The sequence below is a fragment of the Camelina sativa genome, chromosome 13 (assembly GCF_030686135.1).
Source record: "Camelina sativa cultivar CO46 ecotype springtype chromosome 13, ASM3068613v1".
NCBI classification, from domain to species: Eukaryota; Viridiplantae; Streptophyta; class Magnoliopsida; order Brassicales; family Brassicaceae; genus Camelina; species Camelina sativa.
The window spans coordinates 7,446,809-7,468,225 of NC_141892.1; the positions used below are offsets into that span (position 1 = coordinate 7,446,809).

The 21,417-nt window shown below is 36.8% G+C and overlaps 3 protein-coding genes and 1 pseudogene across 5 annotated transcripts; 2 read left to right on the forward strand and 2 right to left on the reverse strand.

The window, feature by feature from the left end:
• The first annotated feature begins 9,920 nt into the window (after positions 1–9,920).
• Positions 9,921–14,152, forward strand: LOC104735906 (protein neprosin-like). 2 transcript variants are annotated; one of them, XM_010455785.3, is made up of 7 exons: positions 9,921–10,737; positions 10,851–10,937; positions 11,241–11,501; positions 12,082–12,252; positions 12,364–12,417; positions 13,236–13,382; positions 13,602–14,152. In XM_010455785.3, the coding sequence occupies exons 1-7, from the start codon at positions 10,540–10,542 to the stop codon at positions 13,977–13,979; spliced, it is 1,296 nt and encodes a 431-aa protein (XP_010454087.2). In that variant the 5' UTR covers positions 9,921–10,539; the 3' UTR covers positions 13,980–14,152. The 2 variants fall into 2 exon arrangements, 1 of the variants encoding a protein (XP_010454087.2); XR_015577499.1 differs by having other exon boundaries at positions 10,024–10,737; positions 12,360–12,417.
• A 587-nt stretch (positions 14,153–14,739) lies between these two features.
• LOC104735909 (G-type lectin S-receptor-like serine/threonine-protein kinase CES101) lies at positions 14,740–16,347 on the forward strand. Its single transcript, XM_019234924.2, has one exon. The coding sequence runs from the start codon at positions 15,033–15,035 to the stop codon at positions 16,275–16,277; it is 1,245 nt and encodes a 414-aa protein (XP_019090469.2). The 5' UTR covers positions 14,740–15,032; the 3' UTR covers positions 16,278–16,347.
• Positions 16,293–18,225, reverse strand: LOC104735908 (pentatricopeptide repeat-containing protein At5g18475 pseudogene; annotated as a pseudogene). The gene is made up of 2 exons (XR_015577500.1): positions 17,992–18,225; positions 16,293–17,851 (listed from the first exon to the last, which is right to left on the reverse strand). The product of XR_015577500.1 is annotated as a pentatricopeptide repeat-containing protein At5g18475 pseudogene (transcript).
• A 122-nt stretch (positions 18,226–18,347) lies between these two features.
• On the reverse strand, positions 18,348–21,376 carry LOC104735907 (inositol phosphorylceramide glucuronosyltransferase 1). Its single transcript, XM_010455786.3, has 9 exons — positions 20,898–21,376; positions 20,618–20,738; positions 20,180–20,529; positions 19,873–19,980; positions 19,657–19,791; positions 19,446–19,568; positions 19,086–19,356; positions 18,858–18,981; positions 18,348–18,724 (listed from the first exon to the last, which is right to left on the reverse strand). Exons 1-9 carry the CDS (start codon positions 21,126–21,128, stop codon positions 18,580–18,582), a joined length of 1,608 nt encoding a protein of 535 aa, XP_010454088.2. The 5' UTR covers positions 21,129–21,376; the 3' UTR covers positions 18,348–18,579.
• Between the last annotated feature and the right edge of the window lie 41 nt (positions 21,377–21,417).

Genomic DNA, 21,417 nt, shown 5'->3' on the forward strand with positions numbered 1-21,417 from the left:
TGCTTCTGTGAGCACCATGTAATCGGACAATCGTTGAGATAGAATATGTGACCACTTGTGCTCTTACCATCATCTTCGTCTATATTAAGACTACTGTCACAATAATCTATTAAACCGGAGCTGTTTCCTCTCTTGAATGTGAGACCATAACCTGAAGTTCCTTGTAAGTACCTCAAAACATGCTTTAAAGCCACACCATGACTTCTCTTTGGGTTATGCATATAGCGACTCAAAATTCCAACAGCAAAGGAAAGGTCAGGTCGAGTATGAATCAAGTATCTGAGACAGCCAATATTCCTTCTACACTCACTTTCATCAATAGACTGATCATCTAAAGCCTTGGAAAGTTTCGAACCTGAGTCCATCGGAACCTGCACAGCATTGCATTCTCTCATACCAGTCTCCTCTAGAATTTTTTCTGCATACCTGCTCTGTTTCAAGGTGATTCCGCTATCTTCTTGTAAAACTTCAATGCCAAGGTAGTATGTCAATCTCCCAAGATCACTCATCTCAAACTTGGATGACATCTCCTGCTTGAACTCTTGAACTAGACTTAGGCTACTACCAGTGACAAGAAGATCGTCCACATAAACCGCTACAATCAACAACTGCTCTTTTACATGTCTTCGGTACAAGGCAGGTTCCTTAGCACATCTCACAAAATTTAACTCCTTTAGAATCTTATTAAGCTTGTGATTCCAGGCCCGTGGAGCTTGACGCAATCCATAAAGCGCTTTGTTAAGCTTGTATACCATTCCTTCGCTTCCTTCTTTCATTAAACCTTTCGGCTGAGAAACAAAGACCTATTCTCGAAGTTCTCCGTGTAAGAAGGCAGTTTTTACATCTAGATGGTGTACTTCCCATCCTTTAGAAGCAGCTAAGGCAATGATAAACCGTATTGTTTCAATACGTGCCACTGGAGCAAACACCTCGTCGAAGTCAATCCTGTGTCTCTGCACATACCCTTTTGCAACGAGTCTTGCTTTATACTTATTAATGCTGCCATCTGAATTATGTTTGATCTTAAATACCCATTTTAAGCCAATTGGCTTAACACCATTAGGTAATTCCACCAAGTTCCACGTTTTGTTCTTTTCGATCGAGCTTAGTTCCTCCATACAAGCCTCTCTCCACACTTGTAGCTCTTTTGCTTCTTCATAGAATCTTGGTTCATCATTCAAACTTAACAGAAGGCGCTCTACTTCTTTCTCTGCTAATAACACGTAGTCATTAAGATAACTTGGTTTCACACTTGGTCGTGTTGAGCGTCGTAACACAGGCTGAACTTCTTCTGTCTCTTCGTGTCGAGTTTCTGCTAATACCTCGATTCCAACCTCAGAATCATTATTCTCGCAGTCTGCTACCTCTTCTTGTAGACCATTATTCCCAAAACCGCCAAACCTTACAATAAATGACCCTAGAGCCTCTGTTTCTTCACTTGCAACACTCCAATTCCACCTTTTAGCTTCATCGAAGATGACATCTCTGCTTACCGTTATTCTCCTTGTTGATGGATTCAACAATCGGTAAGCTTTACTACCAGGTTCTGTTATGAGATGCACCAAAGCACGAGATCTATCATCCAATTTCTTTAGATGTTGTGTTTCTACTCTTGCATAACCGATACAGCCAAAGACTTGCAAGTGCTCCAGGTTTGGCTTCTTGCCTTTAAACATCTCATACGACGTCTTGTCACTCAACGTTCTCGTAGCTACTCTGTTGATCAAATAAGTGGAATGTCTTACTGTCTCTCCCCAAAGATAATTAGGAACATCCATGTGTTTAAAAATGCTTCTCGTCATTTCAAGCAAGGTTCTGTTTCTTCTTTCTACAACATCGTTCTGTTGTGGCGAGTAGGGAGCAGTCAAGTGTCTTTGGATCCCATATTCTTCACAAAATCGTATGAACTCAGAGGATACAAACTCACCTCCCCTGTTTGTTCGAAACACCTTGATTGTTGTTCCAATTTCTTGCTCAGTGCGGATTTTAAACCGTTTGAATGCATCATATGCGACACTCTTATCTTTCAAAATTAGTGACCACATGTACCGAGAGTGATCGTCAATGAGCATGAATATATACTTATTCTGTGCAGTTGTGGCAGGTGTAATCGGACCGCAGAGATCTCCATGGATCAAGTCAAGAGGTTTTTCAGCTCTAAAATTGGTTGCCTTGGGAAACATCTTTCTCGTCTGCTTCCCAAGCAAACAAGATGCACACGTCTCCTTAACAAAACTCATGTTTGGCATTCCAATAACTAGTTCTCTCTTCACCATCGATTCTAAATTCCTGAGATTGACATGACCTAGTCTCTTGTGCCACCTTGTAAAGGTATCAGTTACCTTAATTTGCAGGCAGTTACTTTCAGCTTCCATACAGACCTTATAAAGTATGTTTTGCGATCTGTTTGCCTTTACTAGGAGCTTCCCATCGCGATCATGCAGTGTTAGATAATTCTCCTTCATCCTAACTTCACACCTTATTTCCGTAGCTTGTCCAAGACTGAGAATATTACTCTTGAGATTAGGTATCCATTAGACTTGAGCCAGAATTTTCCGATCACCCGACTTGGTGATAAAAAGAACAGAACCTCTTCCTTTTATATAAACTCTTGAGTCATCACCAAACCTCACCTTCCCCGTGACTGTCTCATCAAGTTTGGTAAAGTAGTTCCGATTGCCAGTCATGTGATTACTGACTCCGTTATCCAGATACCACACATTATCTCCCTCCGTTTTGGTTTCGTAATCGCGTGGCTTGATCTTCTTCTCATTGAGAAGCACCACCTCATGCATTAGCAGCTCCTCTGCGTCTTGAGTATCAGATTCAGCACCATCTTGAATTTCTTGAAGTTTAAGTAACATGTCCGGACAATTTGAGGCATAGTGACCATTCTTGTCACATCGGTAACAAACAATCTGCGACTTGTCTCTGTTTTGGTAATTGTTGTGACCTCGTCCTCTTCCTCGACCTGGGAACCGTCCACCTCTAGCACCCCTTCCACGTCCTTGGTCATACCCTCTTGATAGTTGTTGGCATACATAAGTTTCGTTTGATCATCTTTTTGATCTTCCTCATCACGAATCCTCTCCTCGTATGTCTTTAGTCGACCGACTATGTCCACAAAACTTGTTTTGTTAAGATCAAGAACTTGTTCCAAGGCTGCTATAATATGAATGTACTTCTTCCTTGGTAAGCTATTGAGGAATTTTTTGACCAGCTTAGACTCTTCAATAGATACGCCCAAAGCACCCGTTTTTGATGCAAGCTATGACAACCTTCCCACAAAATCATCGATCGTGTCTGTAGTCTTCATCTTCATTCTCTCGAAATCCGACATCAGTGTTTGCAGCCTCTCCTCCTTTACTCTTTCAGCTCCAACGTATCGTGACTTGATCGCATCCCAAACCTCCTTAGGAGTAACAAGATTTCCAACTTGTAAAATCAGATTTTCCGGAATAGATTGGAACAAGAGAGCTTTGGCTAGGTCAATCTTATCGGCCTCTGCTTCCCTTGTTTCGATCGTTTCCCAGACTTTGTTCACTCGCAGCACTACCATCATCTTCATGGCCCACATTGTATAGTTGGTTGTGGTAAGCATTGTACATTGAAGGGATGAAGTACCGGTCTCCTTAGGTATGGATGTCATAGCAACAATTTCACCCATATCTCTTAATCCGATTTGCTTAGTCACAAACAAGAAAGAAAGAAAAAAGTTGTGTGTAGAGATTCAATACAAGCTCTGATACCAAATATTGAATCAAACACAAGAATAATGAATAACTCTCTTTTATTACTTTAGAAACTTCTCAAAACTAAAGCAATCTTAATCTCTCTAATCTCTCATAAGTTGTGTTACACCTTATCACCTCCTTATATATAAACTTTATTTTCATAACACTTTTAAAAAACTAACTTTAAATATCTTCTAAAGAAAGTAAAACTAACGATTTGATATATATATATTTAGATCTTCCTAAATATACTTAGCTTGGTCTCTAAGCTACTTCAAACTTACAACAACATTCAACATTTTTTGCCTTATTTTCTAATAAATTAATGTACAATATACTTAAATATATAAAAAATTGAAGACCATTTCTTTTTATTAAGTTCTTGACTTTACCGATCAACAATGATTGAAACTCTGAACATGTTTATTAGTTTAGCTAGCCGGTTGAATATGCTGTCAAGTACATTAATAAAAAAAATGTGTTGACGAGGTAAAAAGCATAGAACACTAACAAGAAAAGAAAAAAAAAAGAAAAGCATAGAACAGGTAAGACTTTCGAAATATAATTACCTTTCACTAAATCAATAAATACTTTCATTCACCTAGTAATTAACTCGTACGTATATATAACTATATATTGTCGAAGTAACTAACATCTTACGGACCTATACATGCATATTCAAGAAATTAAAAACAGATCAAATATTTTGTTAAAATTTTATGTCAATTATTGTTTTATTATTTCCGCACCTAACTACTGCATTACGAGAATCTATCATCTACAGTAAATTCAGTTACATAAACGATATATATATATATATATATATTTATGTATGTTTTTACATAAACGATGATTTGATCAGCGTCGACACGAAAGAAAGCGAGAGAGGAATGAGGTAAAATTGCATGAGAAAGAGCAAGTGTGAGATACTCAGAGGTGGCAACTGGGGGATAAGTGTCACTCTTTCATCGTTGAGCGTGCGACACTTGTTTTCTTCTTTTCCCCTACTTCTTGGAAGTTTTAAACAAACTCATATCGAGACGGGCAACCTTAAATCCAGAGAATCTCCGTATTCCTATTTACTGGAATATATAAAATTTGAAAAATAATTATAGTTTTTGACAATGAAGTTTGCATCATCTATTGGATTTCTCAACATAATTTCCTAAACCATTTCGACTTTTCAATAATGATATATATTAAAGTTATGATATATATTAAATGATCCAGCACCCTCATCTAGAACAGTGGGTCATCATGTGTAGTCCATTAAGCTGCCTCCGAGTCATTTTGCCACCTCATCAATACAAATTACCGGGATATGCCTCGTCAATAAGTTTTCCGATTTCATAATTTTCTCCATTAAATCTTATACATAATATATTTCAATTTATTATGATTATTATTATTATTATTTTAATTTATGTGATCAGAATTTATGTACAACAATTCAATTAACTATTGTTATTAATAATTATTTATGATATGTTGGTCCACCTAGTACCAATCTCGCATTATATCGCAGTTTGTTTGAAAGTCGAAACTCTTCTAGAGTTATCATGTGGTGGTACGTGGTAGCATGGACATCTCTTATACTATTTATACAAGAAATATGTTGATCTCCGCATATATAGTCTGAAAGAGAAACATCTTAATTTACTCGTTGACAATACACTGTTTCAACAATTAAATGATGTTTTTTTTCATTGTAATAGTCGGTTTAACGACGGTCCGATCGATAATCCAAAATTTAAAACGTAGTTTTTTTTTAAGGCGATTCATTCAAATCTGTCTTACAAAACCAATCGTCAAACCAAACTAGACAAAAAAAAAAGGAAAGATCATTGATCGCTGTCGTTACTAGTCACTATTCATTGAAATTGTAGAACTAACATCAAATCGTGTTAGTAATCGTTGTCAACAGTTACAAAGTGAACAAAATATAATATGTGATTTTGGCCCGGCGTTTACTATGCATATGCTTAAAAGCCCCTCATTTTCATGCCATGTTAACATCATGTACATATTCTCTCGGCTGACCATTATACGTGTAATTATATTACATTCCTGTTAATTTCATTTAAAATTAAGACTGCTAATGCTTTTAAAAAGTTTATTTGTTAAAATTCGGCCTAGTTCTTGTATCTATGGAAAAAATACATATTTACCATACATTTTTCTTACCCATATCTTTAAAAAGTATTAGTATCATTGAACGTAAAAAAGGTGTTATGGTAGTTAAGAACCTGAATCTGGTGACTTATAATAGCTAGGAAGGGTCATATATACTAATCGCATAATGTAATATCATTGATACATTAAACTTGATTTACGAATCAGACGGAGTCAAAGCATCAAAAGTTGGGATTTGAGCATCATTATAATAACCTGTTTTCGTCATGTTGACCATCGGATGAAGATACATATACATATATTCATTTATTTATTTATTTATTTTTTTGAAAATATCATATATTTATTTTAAATCTCATCTAATCCAACAACCTTTCTTTTTGTAATTTATATGCAATCCTTATGATAATGTATCAACAACAAAAATTTTAAGTACATAAGTCATACCATAATGTTTCACCCACGTGAACATTGATTAGAAACATGTATATATATATGTATATCATGTATTTTTTTTTTTTTTTTTTTTGTCAAATATATAGAATGTACGTTATGATCAATATGAGAGCCACCCATTTCTTTTCAATAAATTTTAGTAATCAAATTTGGGATACTTTTCTCACTATTGACGATGTATATAATGTATCACGATTTTGCAGTAATTTTTTTTTTTTGTCAAACATCTTCCATTAAAATTAAAGCCTCAAAAGAGGTGAGTTCATACAGCAAGATACACAATAACAAGATACAAAGTTATCAAGGGAAGATAAGGATAAGAGTTCCATGAGTTTTCCAATTTTACCAAGCTTAGTAATAGTTGAAAAATCTGTTGGGACCTGGGCGGATTCGTCTTTGAAGCTGAGCTTCACGAGATCCTTGACCAGCGAGTGGTCACAAGTGGCTCTAGCGGATAACGCAATCGAGCTTGAAGAAGGGTGCTCCACGGAAGGAACACTTAAGAGGTTTCTCGCCAACTTTAGAGGGTTCAAGAAAATAGAAACAAAGTCCTTCCAGCTTTTAGGATCAAACCTCTTGAATCTAGAGGCATCTACAATCGGGATTCTTGTGTGATGGGTATCAAACCGTAACAAAGCAGGTGGGTCCTCCCTCACATGAAGCTCATGGCCATGGAGATTAAGGAATTCCACACAAAACTTGTAGCCGGTTTGGTCCTGAGGTATGAGATCAAACCCAAGCTTCCGATCTAGTGGCGGTATGTGATCAGAGGGACCAAAGTGGATAAGCAATGGATGCGACCAAACTGGTGGTAAATGTTCAGATTTAGCATTACACATAACATACTTCCAAGGAACATTAATCAACCGGCCTCGACAAACATATATATCAAGCAATTCCAAAGACATCACAGTTCTGCTACCGAGGAAACCTCGACTTGACCAAGCAGAGACCGGAACTAGAGAAATTGATCTTGTCGTTAATCTATTACAACCAGACCTAGGTAGAGGAGTTCTACAGCTAGAGTTCCAATGTCGGGTAGGAGCCAGGAGGGTTACATAAACTTTCATCACTAACCAGGGTATAAACCTATCAACAACGGATCTTGGAGGATTTAGACTCGATACAGGACCATATAATAGGGAAACTTCCTGCGCATCACGTCCCTTGGTCGAGAAAATTACGACTCCACAACAATATATCAATAAGCTTCCATCCGGTGACAAGGAAAGACCAGTATCCATAAGGTTTCGAGAGTTGAATAATCTAGTCTTCTCTAAAAACAAAGCTCCTATGACTCTCTCCATTATCACGCGAGCATGTTTCTGAGATAAACTAAATAGGGCTTCTAAGAATTTAAACCTAGATATGGGCCATAGGGAGGTTAATGGGCCGTAAGGGTAGTTGAAGCCCATCTTGGCAAAGTCTAGGGTTGTTGGTGTTGAGTGATGAGGAAAGGGGTTGCCGCCGTTCTGTACGGTTGGAGTCGGAGTGATGTTCGACGGTGAGACACCTAGAGGGACCATCCGCCAGCTGTTGAGCTCACCGTGTGTCGTCGGTGTTCTCACTGGAAGGGGCACATATGATGGTCCAAGAAGAATTTCTGCCATCAACGAGATCGAGTGGGAAGGGAACAAAGATGGTATCGGTGATAGTCCAGATTTTGAACCACAAGGTGAAGCAGTAGGACCTTGCCCAGATGTATGAGATAAAGAGCAGCTGGATTGGTGAGGAGTTGTTACTGTCAGGCTCACGAGCGGGATTGCACACAAGATCTGAATCAGATTGGTGCTTGTAGGGTAACAATATACCCTTCCGTCGTGTAGAGAAACCTTTGAGAAGTAAACTCCTTTTAAAGTTTCAGTTGGATTTTTAAGGGGAAGGGAAGTGGAACTAGAACAAATTAGAAAAGCAAAAATTAAAAAGATTCGAGAAAAATTAGAAAAGTTTGAAAGGTTTGTCACCTCCCGACGCCGGCGATCATAGGTCTCACCGACGCCGGAAGACATGGTTAGAAGAGGAGTCTTGATTACCGTGCCTGGGAGCGTTTGTTCTATTTTTTTGTAACTTTCTCTCGCAGTAATTTAAAACATAATTTTAACATATTTTGTGAAAATTAGCACACACAAAAAACATAGCAGGTATATAAAAATATATTACAAGTTTTCTTAATATTTAACAACCATTTCAAAACTTTTCACAGCATATTGATTTTAGACACTGATCCTGGTAATTCTTTCCGAACTCCGTTCGGATCAAACTCAAACTGGATATATTGATTGACCCAATGTGATATACCTATAAAATTTACTAGACCTGTCATGGACCACATAATTAAACGGTCCACAATGATTTATATATAATTATATACACTTGATATCATTTTTTACGTCGACTTTATGTAACATCATATTGAGAAATAATATGTGTTTGGCCAGTAAGTCAAATGAGGAAAAAAATGAATTATATCTTTATAACGCGAAAAGCTCTTAGCCTTTAAATGTAGTTCAATTCAGGTTTCTATAGTTTTGTTTCTAATCGAAAGAAATATAAAGACAAAACGTTTTCGATTATGCTTTGATTTTAAGATAACACTAAGAAATACGTAACAATTTGTCTTTGATTTTAAAAAGTTGAATGGGGTAAAATTAAGCATGTTACCAAAAATATGAAACCTTATTTCAGCAAATAGTTATTGCATATACATATGTAAACTGTTTAACGATTTTATTCATTAACTAAATTTTAATGCGTGGCAAATGGATATTGGATTAAATAACATAATTTTTTGGGTCAACGAGATTAAACATTATTAAGTTGCACAAAACAAAAAAAAAAGGGAAAATAAATATTAGAAATGACAAAATTTTACTAGTAATTGATTATAACTTTGAATTCAGTTGGTATGTTCATAATTCATTTGTTGAAATTGGTTCAGCATCGCATTCAGATTTCAGAGTGTGTTATATGCAAAAATAATGATATTTACTCGGTGGTGTATGAGTACGCAATTAAAGGACGTCACGTGGGATACAGTACCAAATTTTAGATGATGTAAAAAAAAAAAAAAAAAAAAAAGCTGGATCGATTGAGAGCCCCTCAAGCAAAGCTAAAGATACTACTACTCCATTAATTAAACGTCCACCATAAAGTTTAATCTACTTATTAATATAAAACGGTCAAAATGATTAGATTATTAGTATAATCATGTGACTAGTTTTGATCTGCCTCGTGCATATCATCCACTAGAACCTTAATTACTAGATCTTTGTAACAGAAGCAATGTGTTAGTTGATCATAATGTATCGGACGCTAACCAGATTTCTCATTGAACTCCTACTTATATTTTTATGGACATATAAACAGTTTTACTATGAAGGCAATGAGTTCAAACCATATCAAAACACTTCTACTTTTGACTATTTGGTATCTTTACTTCCACACCAAACTAAACCAAAACAGAAACAACTTTGGTTATGAATGATGTATAAGCGACTTATACCAAAAATATATACTCTTATATTTTTGGATATAATGTATTTTTCTAAATTTATATTTAGATTTTAGAAATAAAAAAGAGAAAAGAGTAGTAGTGACAGATGAAAACATTGAAGGAGTGTCATAAAAGGGAAGAAAGGTTTAGTTAGTTGGGTAGGTCTCTCTAATGTATTTATAGTCTCCCTTTGCTTCTTTTTCATTTATTTCCCTTAACTTTATTTTAATCAATACTACTATTGCTTTAGTCTCTCTCCCACACATGTATAAAATGAAAATTTTCTCTTTCTTTTAAAAAAAAAAAAAATCATAAGAAAGAAAAGACAAGAATTAAATCCATCTATATATAAAATTGAAACCAATGCAGGGCAATGATGAATCTTGATTTGATCTTCTTCTCGAAAACCTCATTGCTTTTGCTTCTTCTCTTCCATTTCCATATTTACACTTCATAATATCTCTTCACCCACTTCTCTTCTTCCCCATTTATAACACACTGATATATATACATAATTTCACATTTATATATATTTTCGGCTAGCTATAGTAACTCTCTAAAATCTCTTTCCATTTTCTTGAAATGGTGCTCCTAGCTCTCATCTTAACTCTAGAAGAAGAATCTGTCTGACCTTCTCTCTGTTTCCAATTTCTTCACTTTCTCGTTCTCTGGACACTGAATGTGATACATTTATAGGAGATTAAAGCTTTAAAAGATCCATCAATGGAGGGTTTTGTTCTTCCATCCACGAGAAGTTTTCTTCTTTTTCTTTTTATTGTAAGCCTCTCTTTGAGCCAGAAGCTCATACATATCTCTGCCTTTAACGAAACCAAACCGTACAGACAAGTCAGTAGCTTGAGACTAGAGAGGATCCAAAAGCACTTGAACAAGATCAACAAGCCTCCTGTCTTCACCATCCAGGTTAATTATATAATATGTTCATTTTTCAAATGCATTTGTACTTGATTTGTCTAAATTTGATCTTTATGTGAAAATATATATAACGTTTGTTATTATAAAATAATTATTTACAGAGTCCGGACGGTGATGTAATAGATTGTGTACACAAAAGAAAGCAGCCGGCTTTGGATCATCCACTCTTAAAGCATCACAAGATTCAGGTAATGCCGACCACGCAACTTTTTCTTTTTATTTATTACTTACATCAAATAAACAGTTTTCAAAATTTATTGAATGATGTAACACTATTTGTTTAGGTAAATTAAAAAAAAAAACTGTAAAAAACTTAAAAAGATGATGTTGGTGAATTTGGATGTGACAGATTACATATACGCGTTATTTTTTCTTAATTATTTTATTTTGGCTTAAATTAATGAATAGTACCACAAAATAAGTCGTTTTGTTATGATAAAAGCCGTTTGTATCGATGAGAAGAAATTGATTATTGGATAAAATAAATGTAGAAAGCACCGAAGAAAATGCCGACGATGATGGGAAGCGATGATGTTAATAAAGAAGAAGCAGCAAGTGTATTGGAAGGTGCATGGCAAATGTGGCACGTGAATGGCACGAGGTGCCCCAAGGGGACTGTTCCCATACGACGCAACACGATGAACGATGTGCTGAGAGCCAAGTCTCTGTTTGACTTTGGCAAAAAGCGACGGAGTATTGACCTTGATCAACGGACAGAGAAACCTGATGCTCTTGGCACAAATGGACATGAGGTACACTCGATTATTATAGTTATCCCTAGGCTCTTCTTGGTTATTGACAAATTGGACTATGAACTTCAATATAATAAACTAGTAAGTCTTTAGCTTAGAATGGATAACCAAAATAGATGTATGAATGTAAACCATACCGTCTACGAATTGAATAAAAGAAAAAGCTGTGCGGTCATCGTAATTAAGATTACATAGATAATTCACATAAACGTTGATAATAAACTACATGTACGATCTATTCGTATATCAATGTTTATGTGAATTGTCTATGTAATCATTTAATTATGGACCCATGTAACAGTTTCCAATGTCAGTCTCATTAATTAAGTTCATAAAATACATAAAAACACAAGCATTCAATGGATTTTAAGATCCGGTCTCGTTATTATAATTCTTGAAACATACAACTATCTTAAAAGATTACTACTACTATATTAGTACTACTTATATAAATGCACAGCATTTCATACGCATATATTGGGATTATAAACAAGTGTAATTTAGAAGTTAATGATCGTTAAATATAATAAGACTTGATGAATACTGATTTTGTTAATGAAATATGGGTGGGGAATGATAGCATGCGATCGCGTATACGGAAACATCGTCGGAGATATATGGAGCAAAGGCGACGATAAACGTTTGGGATCCAAAGATAGAAGAAGTGAATGAGTTTAGTCTCTCTCAGATTTGGATTCTCTCTGGTTCTTTCGTCGGTCCTGATCTCAATAGTATAGAAGCTGGCTGGCAGGTACTGTGTTCTACTGTTTCACCCTTCCCATAACATTCTTGTTTAATTTACTATTGAGTAAGTTTAAGAAAAAAGAGTTATATCTAAAGCTGTGATTGTTCTACTAGTCAGGTCAGTCCGGAGCTGTATGGTGACAACAGACCAAGATTGTTCACTTATTGGACGGTATGTTGTTGTTAATTACTATTTGTTGATTTTGTTTATATTATGATGCAAATTATCAGTTTTATTACTTGTTATTTAATTCTAGAAATCCAGACCTAGGATTATTTGGGTTATATATTGAATATCCATTGAGACGAAAAATATGAATTAATGTTTTGCTTTTAAGGACATTCATGTGACAGTGTAGTAGTTTCTAGGTATAGTTCAGTGTCTAGTTTTGGTATATAGATTGTATTTTCAAAACAACCAAATATATTGCTTTGAAGGCACACATTCAATATTATACTCTTTTTTTTTTGTATATATACTTTCCCTCTTCTGAAACAGAAATTTAACATTTACTTCATCTAGAAATTCAGTGATACTGTGCATGGAAATTATGATAGGGTAAATTGACGGTAACACTGTATATGCCAAAAAAAAAAAAAAAAGAGTAAAGGTGCTTCTGTAACTTGTAATATTCATTCTTACAGGTTCCTTTAATGTGTAAGTGTTGATCATATTGAAGTTAATGGTAGAACAGAGTCATCATGATAATGTTTGGTGTAGAGCATTTAATATTTGCATTAATAGCTTTATTACATCAATTGGATTGATACCAGTCCAACTTCTGTACTACTCTCCAAATCATTAAATTTGGTTCTGCCCAAAAGCTAGAAATTGTATGAACATATCTACACATATTTTTGGTTGTAAATTATGAAAATGTATGTTAATTAGGTATTTGGTCACTGGTTGGCATTAATTAATCTGGTTTACCAATTTTTGTTTCCTTGAGCATATTCTAAACTAGTGATATTTTTTTTTGGTATTCTTAGAGTGATTCATACCAAGCAACAGGATGTTACAATCTTTTATGTTCTGGATTTATCCAAACAAATAACAAGATTGCAATTGGAGCAGCCATTTCTCCTCTCTCTTCGTTCAAAGGAAACCAGTTTGACATCACAATACTCATTTGGAAGGTTTCGTCTCTGTCTCTCTCTTACTAGATCTCTATTTTTATTGTCTATTTCCCACACAAAATGTAGTATGATATTATCTTTAGGTAACAAGTTAAGCTAATATAATACTATACTATATCTTTTTTTTTTTTTTTGCTTTATTTTTACTATCATAGTTACACAAAACATGCTAATCTATATACAAGAAAGTTCATTAGTTCAAAAAATATTCAATTGCAGGATCCGAAAATGGGGAACTGGTGGATGGGTTTAGGGGACAACACACTTGTCGGGTATTGGCCAGCCGAACTATTCACGCATTTGGCCGACCATGCAACCACCGTGGAATGGGGCGGAGAGGTGGTAAACACACGTGCTTCAGGCCGGCACACGACGACGCAAATGGGTTCGGGTCATTTCCCGGACGAAGGGTTCGGGAAAGCAAGTTACTTTCGGAATTTGGAGGTTGTGGATTCGGACAACAGTTTAGTACCGGTGCATGACGTCAAGATATTAGCCGAGAACACCGAATGTTACGACATTAAGAGTTCGTATAGTAATAAGTGGGGAACTTATTTTTACTATGGTGGGCCGGGGTTTAATCCTAGGTGTAATTGAAATCAAAGTGTACATAGTTTGGGTTGGAAAATGGAGGAAAGAAATTTAAGGGTATCGAATGTGTAATTTTTTTCAAGTATGGGTAGTATAAATTGAATATTGGCTTATTGTTATTGATTTGTTGTTGTTGGTTGGTTTTAAATCTAGTAATTTTATTGCATTCATAGGAAAAAGAAGAGTGTATGCAATAATGAGATTATGATAACAAAGTTTCTTTGTGTTAAATCTCAGATCAAAATTCGCCGCAAAGATAAATCTCTCGTCCAAGCTCAGAAGAAAAAAACAAATTTAGCAACAAATTGTATTGCAAGGTGAATATAACGATTTGTGATTGATTGTACGAAATCAGTTGCTCCCACTTGCAATGTGAAAACAGTTTTTTTTTTTTTTTTTTTTTTTCATTTAAGTGTATTGTTTGGCTCAATTACACTCTTATAAGACTTCTTACACCAAGAGATTTTGAGTTCATACTTCAAAATATACAAATTTTTTAGATAGTTGTTTCGAGATTACATAGCTGATCACAGGGACCAAAAATAATCATGATTTTTTTACATATATATCTTGGGTGGAAGATTGCATTACACGTTGAGATTCGACGACTTGGAAAATTATTCCTCAAGTCGTTAACGTTGATACTTGGAATTAGTCCATTAACCATGAGATCATCATTATTCATCGGCCCCATGCACACACCGGAAGACCCCAACACGCGTTTTCATTTTCCACACCAATAACAAAGTTTATGTCCCAATTTAAGCTTAAACTACAATTCCAATCTTGTCACCTACAATGTCACATTACAAGCCCACAAGTGAACTAATTACTTAAACCCAATCTTTGGGTTGAGTTTGAAAATTCTGCCTCTGAAAAGCATATGGGGCTTGCTATGTCACTAACAGAGACCAAAGACTGTTTTTTCCATCACTCATTCAAAGTTCTACAAAATTCGCTGAAAGATTTGAGAGTGTGTAAGAGGGACAAAAGTTGCTATATATATATCTCTTACGAGATATCTTAAAGTGCAACAAACACTTAACCAAACAAACAAAAATGAGACTTTCACCCTTTCTTGTTCCCCTCATTCTCATTTTCATTCCGACTTTTCTCGGGTCGGTGTTTGCCATTTCACCACTCAAAACCGATACGTTAGAACCGGGGCAGCAGCTCAGAGACTGGGAGCAGTTGATGTCCGCGGGTGGTATCTTCACTCTCGGGTTCTTTACGCCTAAAGAATCATCTACTTTCGAACTCGGGTCAGCTGGTCTTAGATATCTTGGTATCTGGCCTCAAAGGAGTCCATTCAATCCTGTTTGGGTGGGTAACCCAACCAAATCAATTTCTGATTCATCTGGTTCTCTATCTATTGATGTCAATGGAGTTCTAAAGATCACACAGGCAAATGCTTTTCCAATCTTGGTAAACCAAAGACTAGCCGGGCAGCTTTCACTGGTCGGGAATGTCTCTGCCACTTTACTCGATTCCGGGAACTTTGTGGTCCGAGAGATCGGGCCAGGAGGAGTCTCGGGTCGTGTTCTATGGCAAAGCTTTGACCATCCCACCAACACATTACTTCCAGGGATGAAGATTGGCTTTAACCTAAGAACCAAGAAAGAAGTATCAGTTACTTCTTGGATAAGTGACCAAGTCCCACTCCCAGGAGCATTCAGACTAGGACTAGACCCGTCAGGAGCTAACCAGTTACTCGTCTGGCGCCACGGTGAAATCTACTGGTCCAGTGGAATCTTGACGAACAATGGTAGCTCTCACTTGACCTTAGAGCTATCCAGAAGCTACATTGATTATGAAATCAAGTTCGATTCAGATAAGTACATGAAGTACTTCAGTTACTCAATCAAGAAAGCTAATAGTTCAGTCTTGTCCAGCTGGTTCTTGGATACTCTAGGCCAAATCACTGTAACCAATGTGCTCAGCAGCAACAAAAGCACCAACTATATTTCAGAAATCAGTGAACCCTGCAAGACGGATTTAAAAAACAGTTCAGCAGTCTGCATCACGGAGAAGCCAACGGCTTGTAGGAAAGGTTCGGAGTATTTCGAACCTAGAAGAGGTTACATGATGGAAAACAAAAAAGGTTATTTCAATAGTTATTATGTTGATAGCTTGAGCTCCGGCCTTAGCGACTGCCATCAAAACTGCTGGAGAAACTGCTCTTGCATAGCTTTCCAAGCCTTTTCTAGTAATGGATGCCAATATTGGGGGAAAGGATCAAAGTTTGTCCCTTATGATAGCTTCACCTCCAATTTAATAACTTATGTTCTTGATTCTGTAAAGTGATGTGTGGTTGTAAGATTGATTATGTAACAAGACTAATATCAATAAACTAATGAATCAAGCAGTTCAAAGACATGCACCAACTTCCTCTCTTTGCAAATTGATTCAACCACAGCTTCCCAAGATCTAAGCTCTGGTTTGAGACCTATTCCCACAAATCCAAGCAGAACTCGAACACCAATTTCTGTATTCCCGGACTCGCAAAGCCGAACAACCAACTCATTCCAAGTCGCATGATGAGGCCAAATCCCTCTCTTCGACATCACACTCAGAAACTTCACCGCTTTCTCGAGTTCGCCATTATAACACAACGCATTCAGTATGATCCTATAACTACCACTGTTCAGATGAACTCCTTCACATCCCCATTGATCCAGCATCTGAAGAGCTTCTTCTGATCGCCCTTCGCTGGACAAGCCCTTGAGTATTACATTATAAGTTAATGCATCAGCTCTGCATCTTAATGCTTTCATTTCTCCAAGTAACTTCAGAGCCTCATCGATTTGACCATTTCTACAGAGGCAGTTCATGAATGTGGTATAACCAACTGTGTCGAGTTTCAACCCGTTTTGCTTCACCTCTCTAAAGATTCGTTTAGCTTCCTGAACCTTTCCCTCTCTAGAGTACCCATTCATTAGAGCTGAGTAGTTGTATACATTTGGGTTGCATCCATTCTTCTTCATGAAGTCTAAAATCATCTTGGCTCTCTCAACTTCCCCTGAACGACAGAATCCGTTAATAATAACATTGAAAGTCACAGGGTCTGGCGAAAACCCTTCTTTCGAGATCATAACCTCGAACAGTTCCATTGCTTCTTTGGACCTCGAGTGTGCAAACAGACAGTTTATAAGGGTTGAGTAAGTGATCGAATCGGGATACGAAATTCCACATCTTTTCATCTCCTCCACAACTCGAAATGCAGAATCGATATCCCCATTCTTGCAGTGGTGCTTCACTAGAATATTGAAAATGCAAGTATTTGGCAGCAGTCCAAGATTGTGTTTGGCATACAAGAGAAGTTTCCGGGCCAAATCAACCTCCCCTGAATCGATAAGTAGATTGAGACAAGTACTAATGGCCCTGAGTGAAGGCTTCACACGAGCAATCACTTGAATCAAGTTAAACATGTCCATCACTTTATCATGCAAACCAAAGCTGGAGAAATGTTTCATCAAGTTAAGAAACAAACTTTCCTGGAACCTGCAAGTCTCGTACTTCATCTGGTGAAGAATCGCATCAACAGCTAAAAACTTCTTGTGCCTAACGAGACTATCCAAAAGAACATTGTATGTAGCATTGTTATGGTTAAAACCTGTCTGCTGAGAGGCTTTGTTGAATATATCAAGCACACGCTGAGGATCTCTCTCTAGTCTCATCAACTTGACTGCAGATTTGTGACAGATAAACTTGGTTTTGAGGTTTGTTTCCAATGGTGAGATTGCTGATTCTGGTGGTGAGTCTGGTTTCTTCTTCATCTTCTCCGAGAAGCAAACGGGAGATATCCATGATCGTGACGACGAATAGAACCGGCGATGTTCATTGATTATCGAAGTTTTGAAGCGCATTGTATCTCTCCTCTGTAAAATCAAGCAAGAGAAGAAGAAGAAGAAGACTGTAAAATTAGGTTAAAGAAGATACTTGGAAAGAAGAACAAAGCTGCTTACTTCAAAACCTAAAAACAATCGAATTCATAGTCATATTGAAGGAACAAGCTCACCTTAATGGATCGACGGCACCGCACGGAAGGAGTAATAAGGTTTAGGGTGGATGCAAGTTGTGATTTTTTGAATCGGTCGTTTAGGCTAAAGCTCTTGCGATTCTGGTGGGTTGTTTCAGAAATCGAAACAGACCAAAACTGTGAATATTGTTGTTTGAGCGGTGCGGAGGACAAAGGAGAGAAAGTGACGACGACGGCGAGTGAAGGAAGACGATGGTGAAAATCCGGTTCGGTTAATTCAAATTAGTTCTCCATCGGTACGGTTTGGACTACAAATGGTTTAACCCGCGGTTTGGTTTAAAATGCGTCTCTTCTGGTTCTTTGCTGAATAAGATTTTTTAAGCCAAAGAAGAAGATTAGGCCACAAATGGGATCTTCAGTATTAACAATAAAATCTGTACAAAAGGTAAAATAAGAGAAAAGGCAACGAGACATGATGACAAAGAAAGAACACAGCTACAAAGATGTAACCATTTCAAGACAGAGCTACAATAACTCAAGATTTATATAGGCTCTGTTGTTTCTGCAAGTTACAATGGTTGGTGACACATTTCTTCAGGTGTTTTTCATTTTTTTGTAGTTCTTGTGTCAGCAGAGGAAACATAAGGGATTTGATCTAGTCGTGTCGCGACGGTCTTCGAGACCTTTCAAGAACCATCTGATGGCTAGGTGCTCTGAAGCATAGGTCATGAAGGCAGCTAAAATTATGGCTACACCCACCATTAGACACAACCTGTTTAATATGTAAGTGAATCAGCAACTATCATGACATATCTTAGAGAATGAATCAAGTCAAAATATAAGGAGAAGAATGTGTTGAATCAATAACAAGAACCATTCTTAGCAAGTTTATTAAGAAAGTTTACCTCGTAAATAAAGCGGTGATTCCTAAAATGTAAGGTAAAGAAACTGCAGCAATAGCCAGAAATGCCATCCCTAATCCATAATACAATGTAGTAACGTCACAAGACACACCTGCTCGCTGATGACCTGTTGAGACCAAAAAAAAATGGTGAAAATCACTATTCTTAATTCTCAACTTTGTAGAGAATGGTACAATTATCACACTTTTTGTTTTCTTCTCATGTCCATACCTTTTCCAGAATCATCCAAGGACAATGATTCAGACTGTATTGCTATTTTCTTTCCATGTTGATGGACAAAAAGCAAGAAGCAACCAAACAATAGAGAGAAGATAGTGAAAGTCCATTCATACACCAAGACCAAGCCAGTCCATGGCATGATTTGCCTCGGCACAATCGCAAAGGAAATTCCAAGAGATATCAGAACAGCAGTAAAACAGACTACAACTGAAATCGCGCCCAAGTGTTGAGGAACCTTGGACTGTGTGCTGGCACTGTGGGGCTGTTAGACAGAAGCAATAATAACATTGTTCAGATTAGATTAATTTTTTTAAAAAAGTTAACCACAACGATTTGATGCTGAAAACTCACTTGATAGCTGGGATTCATGGTAGATACACCACTATAACCAAGTGTTCCATTAGATCTAATTTTGTAATAAAGATATCTAATCTGATTGATGAACGAGCTCCAACACAATGAACCCTCACGACCCTGCGAGAAAAAACAGAAAACATCAAATCAAATTACGATCCAAAAATGATGAATGTAGCAGAGGTGAAGGTACCAAAGAAGTCTTAACCTGAATGGCTCGGTAAATGCAGAACAAAAGCGCACAAAGAGGTAACAAGAAAAGGAACTTCACAACGAGTTCATCATGTTGGTTTTTGCCACCTCCAGTTCCAGGAAGAGTTTCTCCAAGCTTTACCCTAATGCTCTGAGATTGTTCATGGTGAAATCAGACTTAGAGAAATTCACTCAAAAGAAACCTAAAACCCTAGTGAAGAAGAAGACCTACTTGCCAAGCATCAACAGGTTTCACGAGCCATGCTGTCCACCAGTCCCAAGGCTTAAGAGGGCCTAGAGTGTAGTGAATAACGTGAAGTTTACTGTCATCAACCATCCACTGCAGAAATAATAAGAAACTAAAGATTCAAATAGCTGAAGGAAAAGGCAATTCTACCTTAAACCTATCAAACCCAATCACAACATATTCCAAGATCACATCGATTTCATACTAAGCCATAAACTTTAACAGCAAAACGAAAAACAGAACCAAATAGACACCACCAGCCTGATTACAACTATGTTTCTTAACCACATACCTTATTAGCAAGCATATAAAGACCAACATCAGCGTTATATAATGTCGAAAGCCTCTCCATAGCAGGAACTGGTCTGGTTTTCAAGACTTCAGGAGATACACGAGGATCGAAAACACGAGCATTTGGGAAATCTGGATAGTACGAATTCAAGAACCCTTGGTCTCCTCCAGTATAAGAGGACAAAGTCTTCACTTTTCGCATCATATCATTGAAAAGAGCTTCGGATGGTTCAACAACCATGACACCAGAGTTTAGCCTCTCAGAATGCTTCAAGTTTGCACAAAACTTCGAACACTTAAACAGATCCTCAATGTTCTTTACCACAATAGTATCAGCATCAAGATACACAACTGCACACACACAAAAAAAAACAAAGCTTTTTGAGATTCAAGTTGTCAATCCGAAAAAATCTAAACAAGAACAGCAGAAAGCTCTTACCTTTCTTGTAGTCAGTCATGTTAAAGATCTTAAGCTTTGTATAAACACCCCAGAACCTTGTTGGATGAACTTGGTTTGGATTCGCCAGTAAACTAATCTTTTCTACCTTCCATCCATCAGCCTGAAGCATCAAAATACAAAAAGCAAACATCTTTACACAAAGCAGAGAGCAAACTTAATCGAAAAGAGAAAGCTTTTTTCCAGATCTTTGAGCTTCAATAGCTAGAAAATCAAGTAAAAAAACAAACATTGGAGTGTAGAAAAGAGAATTTCCCCAAACCTTGAGTAGCTTCTTAGAGTAATCAGAGACACCATCAGAGACCAAAGCGACCATATCTTTATCGGATCCAGTATCACGAATCGATTTACCCAATACCCTAACTCCCAATAAGAACTCATCTCCATACAAAAGTGTCACATAAGCTTCTTCAGATCCAAACGAACCCTTTAACCGAATTGAAACGAGCGTGAGGAGAAGAAGAACCCAGAGACTGCCCTTGAGTCTCACCATACTTGATTCGGATCTCAATTTTCTCGTCAAAATTTTCCTAATTTAAGGAAAGTAAACGTTGAATTGAAATAGATAGATTTTGAAATTTCTTCGTTATTCTTTTGTTGCTCTGTCCTGTGTCTTGCTGAACTTTACACCGCCGTCGTTTTAGAATCGGAGAGAAGTCTACCACAACTATTACAAATAGGGTTTTGTAACGACGTCGTTCCAATAAGCGTACCATGTTACAAAGCACATGTTCACTAATCAGTATTCAAAACATGACAACAACTTGTATCATTTAGGAATC